Source organism: Salmo salar, chromosome ssa01 (assembly GCF_905237065.1).
Source record: "Salmo salar chromosome ssa01, Ssal_v3.1, whole genome shotgun sequence".
NCBI lineage: Eukaryota > Metazoa > Chordata > Actinopteri > Salmoniformes > Salmonidae > Salmo > Salmo salar.
In genome coordinates this window covers 18,667,522-18,680,522 of record NC_059442.1, presented here as the reverse complement: position 1 = coordinate 18,680,522, position 13,001 = coordinate 18,667,522, and the positions used below count along the sequence as shown (strand labels likewise).

Sequence of the window (13,001 nt, the reverse complement as noted above, 5' to 3'; positions counted from 1 at the left end):
ACACGCACACGCACACACACACACACAGCCAGGAGATCCCTGGTTAGGCTGTTTCCAGCGAGAGGGCTATTACTCGTCACAGACAGCTTCACTCCAATCCCATCTCCCTTCCTGCTTGTTCCCTGATGGAAAGGATGCCCCCTCTGAACTAATATTTTGGAGCGAGGGAGGATGGGACAGAGGGATGGAGGGGAAAGAGAGAGAGAGAGACAATGGCCATTTCATGCTTGTCTGTGAACTTTGCATGAACCGGCAGAAATAATGTGGGCCTGTTCCACCTCGCAGTAGATCTGCTGTGTGCGTAAGTGTGTGTGTGTGTGTGCGCGTGTGTGTGTGTCGGGGGTGTGAGGGGGGGATGAGTTGAAATGGAGGTTTGCGTGTAATTACGACCATCTACCTTTATATTCCAGCAGCATATCAGCAAATTGAAAATAGTAAAAATGGACGGTTCATTCTGATATGTAATGATTGGTGCAGACACACCACTGATTTCTCGGTTACTTACCAATGTGATACATTTGCATATTATTAGATGGAGATTACTAGGGGCCGTCAGATTTCCGTGATGCGGCCCTGCGCTGTTTGATGGATTGATTTGATTTGCAAATGTAATCAAACTAATAAGAGAGAAGAAATGAGCGATAATGCCTTGTTTTTTATACGTGCAATCACACAGGGCAGCCCTCTCTCTCTCACTCAGCCGGGTCCTCGCTGTCCTAGGCTATAGCCTGATGCAGAAACACACCTCCATTGGAACAAGATGGCTCCTCTACCCAGTCCCAATGACAAAACACTACCATGCATTACAATCGCAACGTCTGAAAGACACTTCTGCATCATACCACGTTAAAAGAAAACACATTCATTTTTGCCAAAAAGCTTTTTTTAATGAATAGAAAACTGTAACTGATTAGCATTATATAATGCAAAAGATTTAGAATCTCTGTTGTTAAGTCGGTTAGCTACATCAGCAGGTCCAACCCAGCCCTCCTCCAGTAGCTGGTGAGATGTGAATCAGAGGACATTAACGGGAGCAGAGGGTTATTGTGTAGAGACAGAACCTCTAACCTTGTACATACTGACTGGTGAGATTCTGGATGTCAAAAGGGAGACATGGCAGTAACATCCTCAGAAGAAGAGATGAGGAAGGGAGAAGATAAGACTATAGAGAGGACAGGAAAAAAATGAGAAGATGAGAAAAAGAGAAATTACAGAAAAAAAGACAAGTACTGGACTGAGAGAGAAGAGAAAGAAGGAGAGAAGAGAGATGGAGAGAGATGTCTGAGATGCCTCAGTGCCAGACATGGACCAACAACGCCCGGGGCTTCATCTAATAAGAATGCTAAACTTAATCCACATTCCGGGATCTGATATCAAACATTCTTTTGATAATTTGATTTAATCAATATTTGTATTCATCCGCAAACACTGGCTGTTTGTTTGGCTGGCTAGGGGACCGCGGCACACTTGAAAACGACACGTCATTCTTTAAATGTGTTATCTTCCACTGTGCCCATATTAAAGTAGTCAAAGATACGAAGCACACAGCTCAGACAAATTCATGTGGAATCAGATAGTACAGGGAGTTAACGGATAAACACTCATCAGGGCTCTGACACACACACACACACACACACACACACACACACACACACACACACACACACACACACACACACACACACACACACACACACACACACACACACACACACACACACACACACACACACACACACACGCACACAGGGTCTACAGATAATCACGGACTACAAAGGGAAAACCAGCCACGTCACGGACCACAAAGTCTTGCTTCCAGACAAGCTAAACACCTTTTTTGCCCGCTTTGAGGATAACACAGTGCCACTGACACGGCCCGCTACCAAAGACTGTGGGCTCTCCTTCTCCGTGCCCGACGTGAGTAAGACATTTAAGCGTGTCAACCCTCGCAAGGCTGCTGGCCCAGATGGCAGCCACGTCCTCAGAGTATGTGTTTATGGACAATCTCTCCCTATCCCAGTCTTCTGTCCCCACTTGCTTCAAGATGTCCACCATTGTTCCTGTACCCAAGAAAGCAAAGGTAACTGAACTAAATGACTATCGCCCCATAGTACTCACTTCTGTCATCATGAAGTGCATTGAGAGGCTAGGGATCATATCACCTCTACATTACCTGACACCCTAGACCCACTTCAATTTGCTTACCGCCCCAATAAATCCACAGATGATGCAATCGCTATCGCACTGGACACTGCCCTATCCCATCTGGACAAGAGGAATACCTATGTAAGAGTGCTGTTCATTGACTACAGCTCAGCATTCAACACCATAGTACCCTCCAAGCTCATCATTAAGCTCGGGGCCCTGGACTTCCTGACAGGCCGCCCCCAGTTGGTGAAGGCAGGAAACAACACCTCCAATTCGCTGATCCTCAACACAGGGGCCCCACAAGGGTGCATTCTCAGCCCCCTCCTGTACTCCCTGTTTACCCATGACTGCGTGGCCACACACACCTCCAACTCAATCATCAAGTTTGCAGACGACACAACAGTACTAGACTTGATTACCAACAATGACGAGACAGCCTACAGCGAGGAGGTGAGGGCCCTGGGAGAGTGGTGCCAGGATAATAACCTCTCACTCAACATCAACAAAACAAATGAGCTGATCGTGGACTTCAGGAAACAGCAGCGGTGGCACTCCCCTATCCACATCGACGGATCCGCAGTAGAGAAGGTGGAAAGCTTCAAGTTCCTTGGCGTACAAATCACTGATGATCTGAAATGGTGAACTCACACAGACACTGTGGTAAAGAAGGTGCAACAGCGCCTCTTCAACCTCAGGAGGCTGAAGAAATTTGGCTTGGCACCTAAAACCCTCACAAACTTTTACAGATGCACAATTGAGAGCATCCTGTCGGGCTGTTTTACCGGTTGGTATGGCAACTGCACTGCCCGCAACTGCAGGGCTCTCCAGAGGGTCGTGCGGTCTGCCCAACGCATCACTACCTACCCTCCATGACACCTACAGCACCCGATGTCACAGGAAGGCCAAAAAGATCATCAAGGACATCAACCACGTGAGCCACGACCTGTTCACCTCGCTATCATCCAGAAGGCGAGGTCAGTACAGGTGCATCAAAGCTGGGACCGAGAGACTGAAAAACAGCTTCTATCATCAGACTGTTAAATAACCATCACTAGCCGGCTTCCACCCGGTTTTCGCAAATCTGCACATTAGAGGCTGCTGCCCTATATACATAGACTTGGAATCACTGGCCACTTTAATAATGGAACACTAGTCACTTTAATAATGTTTACATACTGCTTTACTCGTCTCATATGTATATACTTTATTCTATTCTACTGTATTTTAGTCAATGCCACTCCGACATTGCTCAATCTAATGTTTATATATTTCTTAATTCTATTCTTTTACTTTTAGATTAGTGTGTATTGTTGTGAACTGTTAGATACTACTGCACTGTTGGAGCTAGGAACACAAGCATTTCTCTCCACCCATAACATAACATAACATCTGCCAAATATGTGACCAATAAAATTTGATTTGACACACACACACGCACACACAAACACACACCATGATTAATTAACACACGACACTGGCCAAATCTCCAGCAAATATCACACAACAAAGCCTCCCGAGTGGCGCAGTGGTCTAAGACACTGTATCACAGTGTTAGCTGTGCCACTAGAGATTCTGGCTTCCAGGCTCTGTCACAACCGGCCACGACCGGGAGACTAATGGGGCGGCGAACAATTGGCCCAGCGTCATCCAGGTTAGGGGAGGGTTTGGCTGGCTGGGATGTCCTTGTCCCATCGAGCTCTAGCGACTCCTGTGGTGGGCCGGGCGCAGTGCACGCTGACACGGTCGCCAGGTGTACGGTGTTTCCTCCGACACATTGGTGCGGCTGGCTTCCGGGTTAAGCGAGCAGTGTGTCAAGAAGCAGTGCGGCTTGGTTAGGTTGTGTTTTGGAGGCATGGCTCTCAACCTTCACCTCTCCTGAGTTTGTACGGGAGTTGCAGCGATGAGACAAGACTGAAACTACCAATTGGATACCAAGAAATTGGGGAGAAAAAGGGGTAAAAATAAATCTAAAATAATATCACACAACAATATGCAACTCAATAATATACTCAGGTTAAATCTCCAACCATAATATGTAAATAAGTCAACCAATGTGCTTGTGTATGTTTGTGAGAAGTAAACCTTGCCTTTGTGCTTGCTGTAGTGCTTCTTTGGTACAGTATTGGTGAATAAAGGAGACATGAGGCATATGTGTGTGTGAGCAGGAGATGGGGGCATGAGGTGGTTGTCACAGTGAACCTACCTTACCAGACAGAATGAGGACAAGCATCCCAGGTCTGACCTGTGCTAGCGTTAGCATGCTACACAGATTAGCATTGCCTGTAACATATCAACTATGGTACGTTAGCGTGCTACTCTGATTAGCGCCTGTGTGCGTACCATGCCTAACAACGTCAATCACGATTGCTTCTTTTCAAAGTGTTATTACAGATTGAGCCAGAGACACCAAAAGAGAAAAGTCGAGGGATTTAGGAGGAAGAGAGGCAGCGAGAGAGAGAATGGTATGGAAGGCAATATAATGGAATGGGAAAGTAAGATAATGTCAATTTAAAATATAATTTAAATTCTTACAGGGGAAAGAGGATCAGTATGAACATTCATTAACAAGAGGGGATATTTAGAGAAAGAAGGGAAGAGGAGAAGGAAAGAAGAATGAGGACGAGAGACATGGAAAGAGAGAAAAAGAGAAAGTGTTGAGTAAAAAGATTAGTGGAAATTAAAATGGGTTAAATTGTCGACTGTCCACGACTGTCAAGACTTGTATTATAGGAGTTGGAGACAGAGCGATAGAATTGTGAAACCAGCAGAGAGAGGAGGGAAGAGAGAGAGGGAGAGAGAGAGAGAAGAGAAGGGGACAGAAGGGGAGATAGAGGGAGCAATGGCACAGGGATGGCACAGTGTCATACAGCCAGTGATTTACTGCCAGCCTCATGTGGAGCCTAACGACCAATTTACAGATTGACGACATCACCAGACGTTAACGAGCAGCCATAGGTGGAGACACTGAACTGACATCATCACTACACACACATCGGTCTGTCTGTCTCTCACACACACTCACACACACAAATACTCTCTATCACGCTAAAACACATACACATACACACACAGAGGAACCCTGCTGAAAGAGAACATTTGATTTGCTAAAAGGAGCTGAGGCCTTCTATTAATCAATATTTACCCTGTGGCAGGACACAGGCTCTGACTGACTGGCTGACTGACTGACTGACTGACTGGCTGACTGGCTGACTGACTGATTGACTGGCTTACTGAGGCTGACTGGCTGACTGGCTGACTGACTAACTAACTGATTGACTGACTGGCTTACTGACTGACTGGCCGACCTGGCTGACTGGCTGATTGACTTGCTCTCATTTACAGATGATTTGGAGGGGAAAGGAGAGAGTGGAGGTGTGGGAAGAGAGGTAGGGACCAGGGGGCAGGGAGGGGAGGGATTGATGGAGGCAGACTGAGGGGAGGGAATAGGGTTAAAGGCTACAGGAGCTTAGAAGTGTGGTTTGAGATGGCACGGGGGTTAGGGAGAGAAGCTCAGGGAGGGGCAGGGTGGACAGAGGGTTAAGGTGGGGTATGGAGAGGAGGGGTTAGGGTTTGTGTGGGGTATATATAGAAGGAGTATGGTGTTAGGGTGTTTAAGAGCCCTGTTTAAGAGCCCTGTTAGCACAATGCTAAGCAACGTAGCAGGTGTAAGAGAAAAGCCTGAGCGGCGTTTCATTCTTTCTAGTCCCTGGCGATCCCGCAGAGGGTGGGTGGCACAATGCACACACTAGGGAGAGGTTAGTACAGGGTGAGGAGGGAAGGACACGATCTTCAGATTAACCAAGCACCTTTTCTCCCAAACCTGCAGAAATACCCTAACAGATATAGAAGATACACTAACGTCTGTGTGTGTAGCCTGAAGGTATCTTTGTGAGCTTGTTCCTGGTTATTCAGTCTCTGGCGAGCGTTAAGCTACAGATAGGGTTGGCCAAACAGAGTGACAAGTCAATCACACACACACATCACACACACACGTACACGCTCCAGGAGATAGAACAGGCATGTTCTAATCCCACACGACACAACAATATCACTAACCACCAAGACCATTAATGCTCACACACACACACACACACACACACACACACACACACACACACACACACACACACACACACACACACACACACACACACACGTAACCCACCACCACTCCGATTCCACACCATGGAACCTCCCTCTTTCTTACACGCTTTCTCTCCCCTTCTCTCCCCATCTCTCTCCTTCTCTCCCCTTCTCTCCCAAACACTCTCCTTCTCTCCCCTTCTTTACCCTTCTCTCCCCTTCTCTCTCCTTCTCTCCCCTTCTCTCCCAAACACTCTCCTTCTCTCCCCTTCTTTACCCTTCTCTCCCCTTCTCTCACCCCTCTCCCCTCTTTCTTCCACTGCACCACCCTCTCACCTCCCCTCACTGCTCTTTCATATGGTATTACGGAGAGAGAGAGAGAGGGACAGAGAGAGAGAGAGAGAGAGAGAGACAGAGGGACAGACAGAGAGAGAGCAGAGGCAGAGAGAAGGAATGAGACAGAGCAGCAGAGAGAGAGGGGAGGAGAGAGAGAGAGCAGAAATGAAGTGGACTGTGTCAGAGCTTCTGAGAGAGCCTCAGTATCTACATAAAAGAGATTAAAGCAGACAGACCTCCATTCTACAGCTCAATCATATTGTGTTAGCACACGCTTATCCTCCACCCAGCCAAATTGAAAGGGATAGAAAGAAACGAGAGAAAGAAAGAAAGAGTTTCTGAGATAGAGGCACAGAATGGGAAAAGCCTGAGCAATTTGGCCATCCATAAAGGCTTGGTAATGGTGGAAGGTTCTGTCATGGTAAAAAGACAGTGTTAGGGACCGCCGTCCATTCATGTCCCGAACACGTCAAGTCAAGTACCATTGACTGCTTTTGTATAGAATATAAGACAAGTCGCCATGGCATGACAGCACACATTCTTACATTTTTATTTCACCTCATACAGAGAGAGAGAGAGAGAAGGGGTGGAAAGAGAGAGAGAAGAGAGAGAGAGAGAGAAGGGGGTGGAAAGAGAGAGAGAAAGAGAGAGAGAGAGAGAAGGGGTGGAAAGAAAAAGAGAGAAAGAGAGGGGGGTGTAAAGAGAGAGAGAGAGAGACAGAGAGAAAGAGAGAGAGAGAGAGATTGGCTATACTTAAACTCTTTAGCATCATACTTAGCTCTGGCATCTTCCCCAATATTTGGAACCAAAGACTAATCACCCCAATAACTACCGTAGGATATGCGTTAACAGCAACCTTGGGACAATACTCTGCATTATCATAAACAGCAGACTCATACATTTCCTCAGTGAAAACAATGTACTGAGGCAATGTCAAATTGGCTTTTTACCAAATGACCGTACGTCAGACCATGTATTCACCCTGCACACCCTAATTGACAAACAAACAAACCAAAATAAAGGCAAAGTCTTCTCATTCTTTGTTGATTTCAAAAAAGCTTTTAACTCAATTTGGCATGTGGGTCTGCTATACAAATTGATGGAAAGTGGTGTTGGGGGAAAAACATACAACATTATGAAATCCATGTACACAAACAACAAGTGTGTGGTTAAAATCTACAAAAAAGACACATTTCTTTCCACAGGGCCGTGGGGTGAGACAGGGATGCAGCTTAAGCCCCACTCTCTTCAACATAAATATCAATAAATTGGCGAGGGCACTAGAACAGTGTGCAGCACCCGGTCTCACCCTACTAAAATCTGAAGTCAAATGTCTACTCTTTGCTGATGATCTGGTGCTTCTGTCCCCAACCAAGGAGGGCCTACAGCAGCACCTAGATCTTCTGCACAGATTCTGTCATGCCTGAGTAAATCTCAGTAAGACTAGACACTGTTGCCCTAGAGCACACAAAAAACGATACATACCTCGGCCTAAACATCAGCGCCACAGGTAACTTCCACAAAGCTGTGAACGATCTGAGAGACAAGGCAAGAAGGGCATTCTATGCCATCAAAAGGGACATAAAATTCAACGTACCAATTAGGATCTGGCTAAAAATATTTGAATCAGTTATAGAACTCATTGCCCTCTATGGTTGTGAGATCTGGGGTCCGCTCACCAACCAAGAATTCACAAAATGGGACAAACACCAAATTGAGACTCTGCATGCAGAATTCTGCAAAAATATCCTCCGTTTACAATGTAAACATAATGCACGCAGAGCAGAATTAGGCCGATACCCTTAAATTACCCGTTCACAATGTCTTTATTCTTTTGGAACTTCTGTGAGTGTAATGCTTACTGTGAAAAAAAATGATATTTTACTTTTGTTTATTATCTACTTCACTTGCTTTGGCAATGTTAACATATGTTTCCTTTGCCAATAAACCCTTAATTTGAAATTGAATTCAGAGAGAGAGGGAAGGGGATTGAAAGAGAGAGAGAAAAGGGGGTGGAAAGAGAGAGAGGGGGGTGGAACGAGCGAGAGAGAGAGAGAGAGAGAGAGAGAGAGAGAGAGAGAGAGTAATTTTGAATTGACTTTTTCGTATGTCCTTAAATATTTGCTTTCAGCCTGCCTCTGCCCATTTTAGTGTGAGCCAGCCAGCCAGGCAGCCAGGCAGGCCCATCCCCTAACACAGAAACATGACATGCAGCCTAATATGCCAGTAAAGAGACTGTGTGAATTAGGTAAGCCCCTAAATGAGATTCCACACTCTAATCCACATTATAGAGAGTGAAAGCAATTCAGATCTTATATGCTGGTCTGTGTGAGTGTGTGTGTGTGTGTGTGTGTGTGTGTGTGTGTGTGTGTGTGTGTGTGTGTGTGTGTGTGTGTGTGTGTGTGTGTGTGTGTCGTGTGTGTGTGTGTGTGTGTGTGTGTGTGTGTGTGTGTCTGTCTGTGTGTGTGTCTGTGTGTGTTTGTGTTTCATTTTGCGTTCCTAATAGCATATCAAATGTTTGCATAGGTCATATCAGCATGTAAATTATCATACAGACACAGACAGAAACGAAAATACACACACACACACACACACACACACACACACACACACACACACACACACAAAGGAACCCAGCATGAGCGTATTAGAAAACGAATCAGAGGTGAGAAAGTGTGTGTAGCGGCATGTCGCGGGGGTTGACGAGATGAGAAGTGGAGTGTGTTTAAGTGCATCGAGCGACACTCACACACACACACACACACACACACACACACACACACACACACACACACACACACACACACACACACACACACACACACACACACACACACACACACACACACATACACACCACAGCCTCCTCGTTATCCGTCTCTCCCTCTCTCTGCGGCAGCCTCCGTAATACTGAGTGATGTTTACATTAGTTTACAATTTTCCTTCTCCGCGCCTCCGCCGGCACTTAAGCGTGTGGAGCTCTGAGGTGTCAGCGTGCCTCCTAACCACAGTAACAAATTGTTGCCCGTACGACAGACACCTAATGACTAGAAATTAGCCTGACAGTTTGTTACGACTGTTAGCGACAGCACGGACGGATCATGAGTCATAAATTGGTTTCAGCCCTCTCTCTCTCTCTCTCTCTCTCTCTCTCTCTCTCTCTCTCATTCTCTCTCTCTGCTCTCTACGGAAGAGGAGGCAGGCAAGGCAGCTTCATCAATTTGATTTAAAAGATGACTGTAGCGTGGAAAGCCCAGACACACAGAAAAGCATGTGAGGTCATCAACTCTAGACCAGTCAGATCTCATAGTTTCTCTTCAAAATTCCACATATTAGGAACGTCTATTTCTAACACATTAATTCCACGTGGTTACAGATTTAAAACAGAAACAAGTGAAAGGATTTTGTTTCTGTAATAATTCTGAATCAAATCAAAATCAATTTCTATTAGTCACCGAATACAAGTGGTGTAGACTTTACCGTGAAATGCTTGCTTGCGAGTGGTTAAGGTTAGGGCTATGGTTTGGGGAAATTTAAAACATTGTGTTGTTTCCATCACCTGTCAGCATGTATTCTGGTATTCTAGACATGGCTGAAGGGAGGGGGTTGAGAAGGGGAAAGGTGGGGGGCAGGCCTTTATGTGTATGTGTTTGTTTGTGTGTGTGTGTGTCTGTCTGTCTCTGTGTGTGTGTGTCTCTCTGTGTGTGTGTGTGTGTGTGTGTGTGTGTGTGTGTGTGTGTGTGTGTGTGTGTGTGTGTGTGTGTGTGTGTGTGTGTGTGTGTGTGTGTGTGTGTGTGTGTGTGTGTGTGTGTGTGTGTGATGGAGAGAGTGAGAGTGTATTGGGGGTCAGGAGACCTGTTAGTAAGAGGCTGATAGAGAATCTGGAAGAGGTATATTTCACTCTGAGAGGAACGACAATCCTGTCTGCTGTGTATGAACAGTAGATCACCTCAACATGTGTGTGTGAGAGCATAAGATCACTTCTCCTTGGATGCAGTGTGGTTTTCATCATGATTTGGTGGCAACCCCTGCCTCCCACACACACACACACACACACACACACACACACACACACACACACACACACACACACACACACACACACACACACACACACAGAGAGAGAGAGATGAGAGGAGCGAGAGATGACAAGCTCCTCCATCGTGGCAGAATTCCTCAGTCTAATCCTGCCATCATCTCTCCTCCGCCGAGCAATCGCTCCACACCCAGTGCACACACACAGCTATGTCTGCTCTAACACACACACACACACACACACACACACACACACACACACACACACACACACACACACACACACACACACACACACACACACACACGCAATCTTCACAGCGCTCCATCCTCTTCTGTGTATCTGCATGGCAGAGCGGTACTGGTCTATAAACACACGCATAATGTGTGCTTGTGTGTGTGTGGGTTTGTTTGTGTGTGGGTTTGTTTGTGTGATTTAAATATATATATATTTTTTTGTTTGTTTTATTAAACCATTATTTAACCAGTCAAGTCAGTTAAGAAAGAATTACTATTTATAATGATTGCACGGATGTGATACAGCCTGGATACAAACCAGGGACTGTAGTGACACCTACTTATACTGAGATGCAGTTCCTTAAACCACTGCGCCACTCGGAAGTGTACTTCCATCTCTCACTTGGTGTGAATGTGTGTACACTATCTGTGTCTCTGTACATCTTGACAAGAAAACAAATACTGTTGTGACAGCCCCTGTCTCCCTCCATCCTTCCTCCCCAGCTTTTAGTTTTAATCTGACTATATTCTCTGTAATCTAGGCTAATCAGAGATTTCCCTTGCCTCTGTACAGCACCTCACAGCTAGAACCAGTCAACCCACAAACCAAGATTAGCTATTTGCCCCACACACACACTTATGGGTGCACAAGAAAAGGTTGAAACACACACACACACACGCACACACACAGAGCTCCGACTCAGATTAACGGGAAAGGAAGAGCTTTGTTAAGGAGATTAAGGGAAATGTTCCTTTCTGTCTGCTGAACACACATGGAAGAGTGGTCATGAGAGCAGTGGTGAGGTGGGGGTGAGGTCAGCACGACGGTCTTACCAGGGATGAGCTCTGCCAGAACAAGTATGTTGACAGTCTTTGTGTTGGTGTTTTAGGTGACTTTGTGTACCAGGGGTATATTTGACTAAGCGTGTGCGTCAGTGAGTTTTACCTGGGATGTTCTCATCCAAATTAATGTTGATTCTGTGTGTGTGTATGGCTGTACCTGGGATTTGCACAGTGTGTGTGTGTGTGGGAGTGTGTGTGTGTATATATGTAATCCTGTACCTGGGATGTTCTCAGCCCAGTCGATGTGTCTGGGTACCTGTGATGGGCTTAGTGTGTGTGTGTGTGTGTGTGTGTGTGTGTGTGTGTGTGTGTGTGTGTGTGTGTGTGTAAGCCCGTACCTGGGATGTGTTTGGCCCAGCCAATGTTGACCACCAGCTCTCTGTCAGCCAGGTCACACAGCGTGGTCAGGGCCTTGATGTCACTGTCGGGGACAGTGGGGTCTGGCATGGCGTAGATCTTCTCTGGTTCAGCCACCAGCAGGTGCGACACGATCTTGTTATCTGCAAGGCAGCCAAAGGGAACTGGGTGACCACCGAGAGAGAACAGAAAGACAGGGTCAAATCAACACACACCCACACATGGAGAAAACTCAGGAGATGATCACCATCATGCTGTGTTGTTAATATCACAACCAAATAGGCTTAAGTGATGGATATGTGTACGTTCTACTGGTATGTGTACGTTCTACTGATATGTGTACGTTCTACTGATATGTGTACGTTCTACTGGTATATGTACGTTCTACTGGTATGTGTACGTTCTACTGATATGTGTACGTTCTACTGGTGTGTGTACGTTCTACTGGTATGTGTACGTTCTACTGGTATGTGTACGTTCTACTGATATATGTACGTTCTACTGGTATGTGTACGTTCTACTGGTATGTGTACATTCTACTGATATCTGTACGTTCTACTGATATATGTACGTTCTACTGATATATGTACGTTCTACTGGTATGTGTACGTTCTACTGATATATGTACGTTCTACTGGTATGTGTACGTTCTACTGGTATGTGTACATTCTACTGATATATGTACGTTCTACTGGTGTGTGTACGTTCTACTGATATATGTACGTTCTACTGGTATGTGTACGTTCTACTGGTATGTGTACATTCTACTGGTATGTGTACGTTCTACTGGTATTTGTACGTTCTACTGGTATGTGTACATTCTACTGATATGTGTACGTTCTACTGGTATTTGTACGTTCTACTGGTATGTGTACGTTCTACTGGTATGTGTACGTTCCAGTGGTATGTGTACGTTCTACTTGTATGTGTACGTTCTACTGGTACGTGTTCTGATATGTTTA

The 13,001-nt window shown here is 45.7% G+C and overlaps 1 protein-coding gene across 5 annotated transcripts in view; it reads right to left on the bottom strand.

Annotated features, from left to right (window-relative positions):
- The window catches only part of LOC106570958 (estrogen-related receptor gamma), a 263,515-nt gene that overhangs the window by 44,017 nt on the left and 206,497 nt on the right, over nucleotides 1-13,001 (bottom strand). For 4 of the 5 annotated variants that reach the window (XM_014143900.2, XM_014143597.2, XM_014143813.2 and 1 more), the window contains exon 6: nucleotides 12,021-12,203. In XM_014143900.2, the coding sequence (XP_013999375.1) occupies nucleotides 12,021-12,203 (183 nt within the window). The remainder of the gene's footprint in view (nucleotides 1-12,020; nucleotides 12,204-13,001) is intronic. The other variant, XM_014143663.2, reaches the window with a different exon arrangement.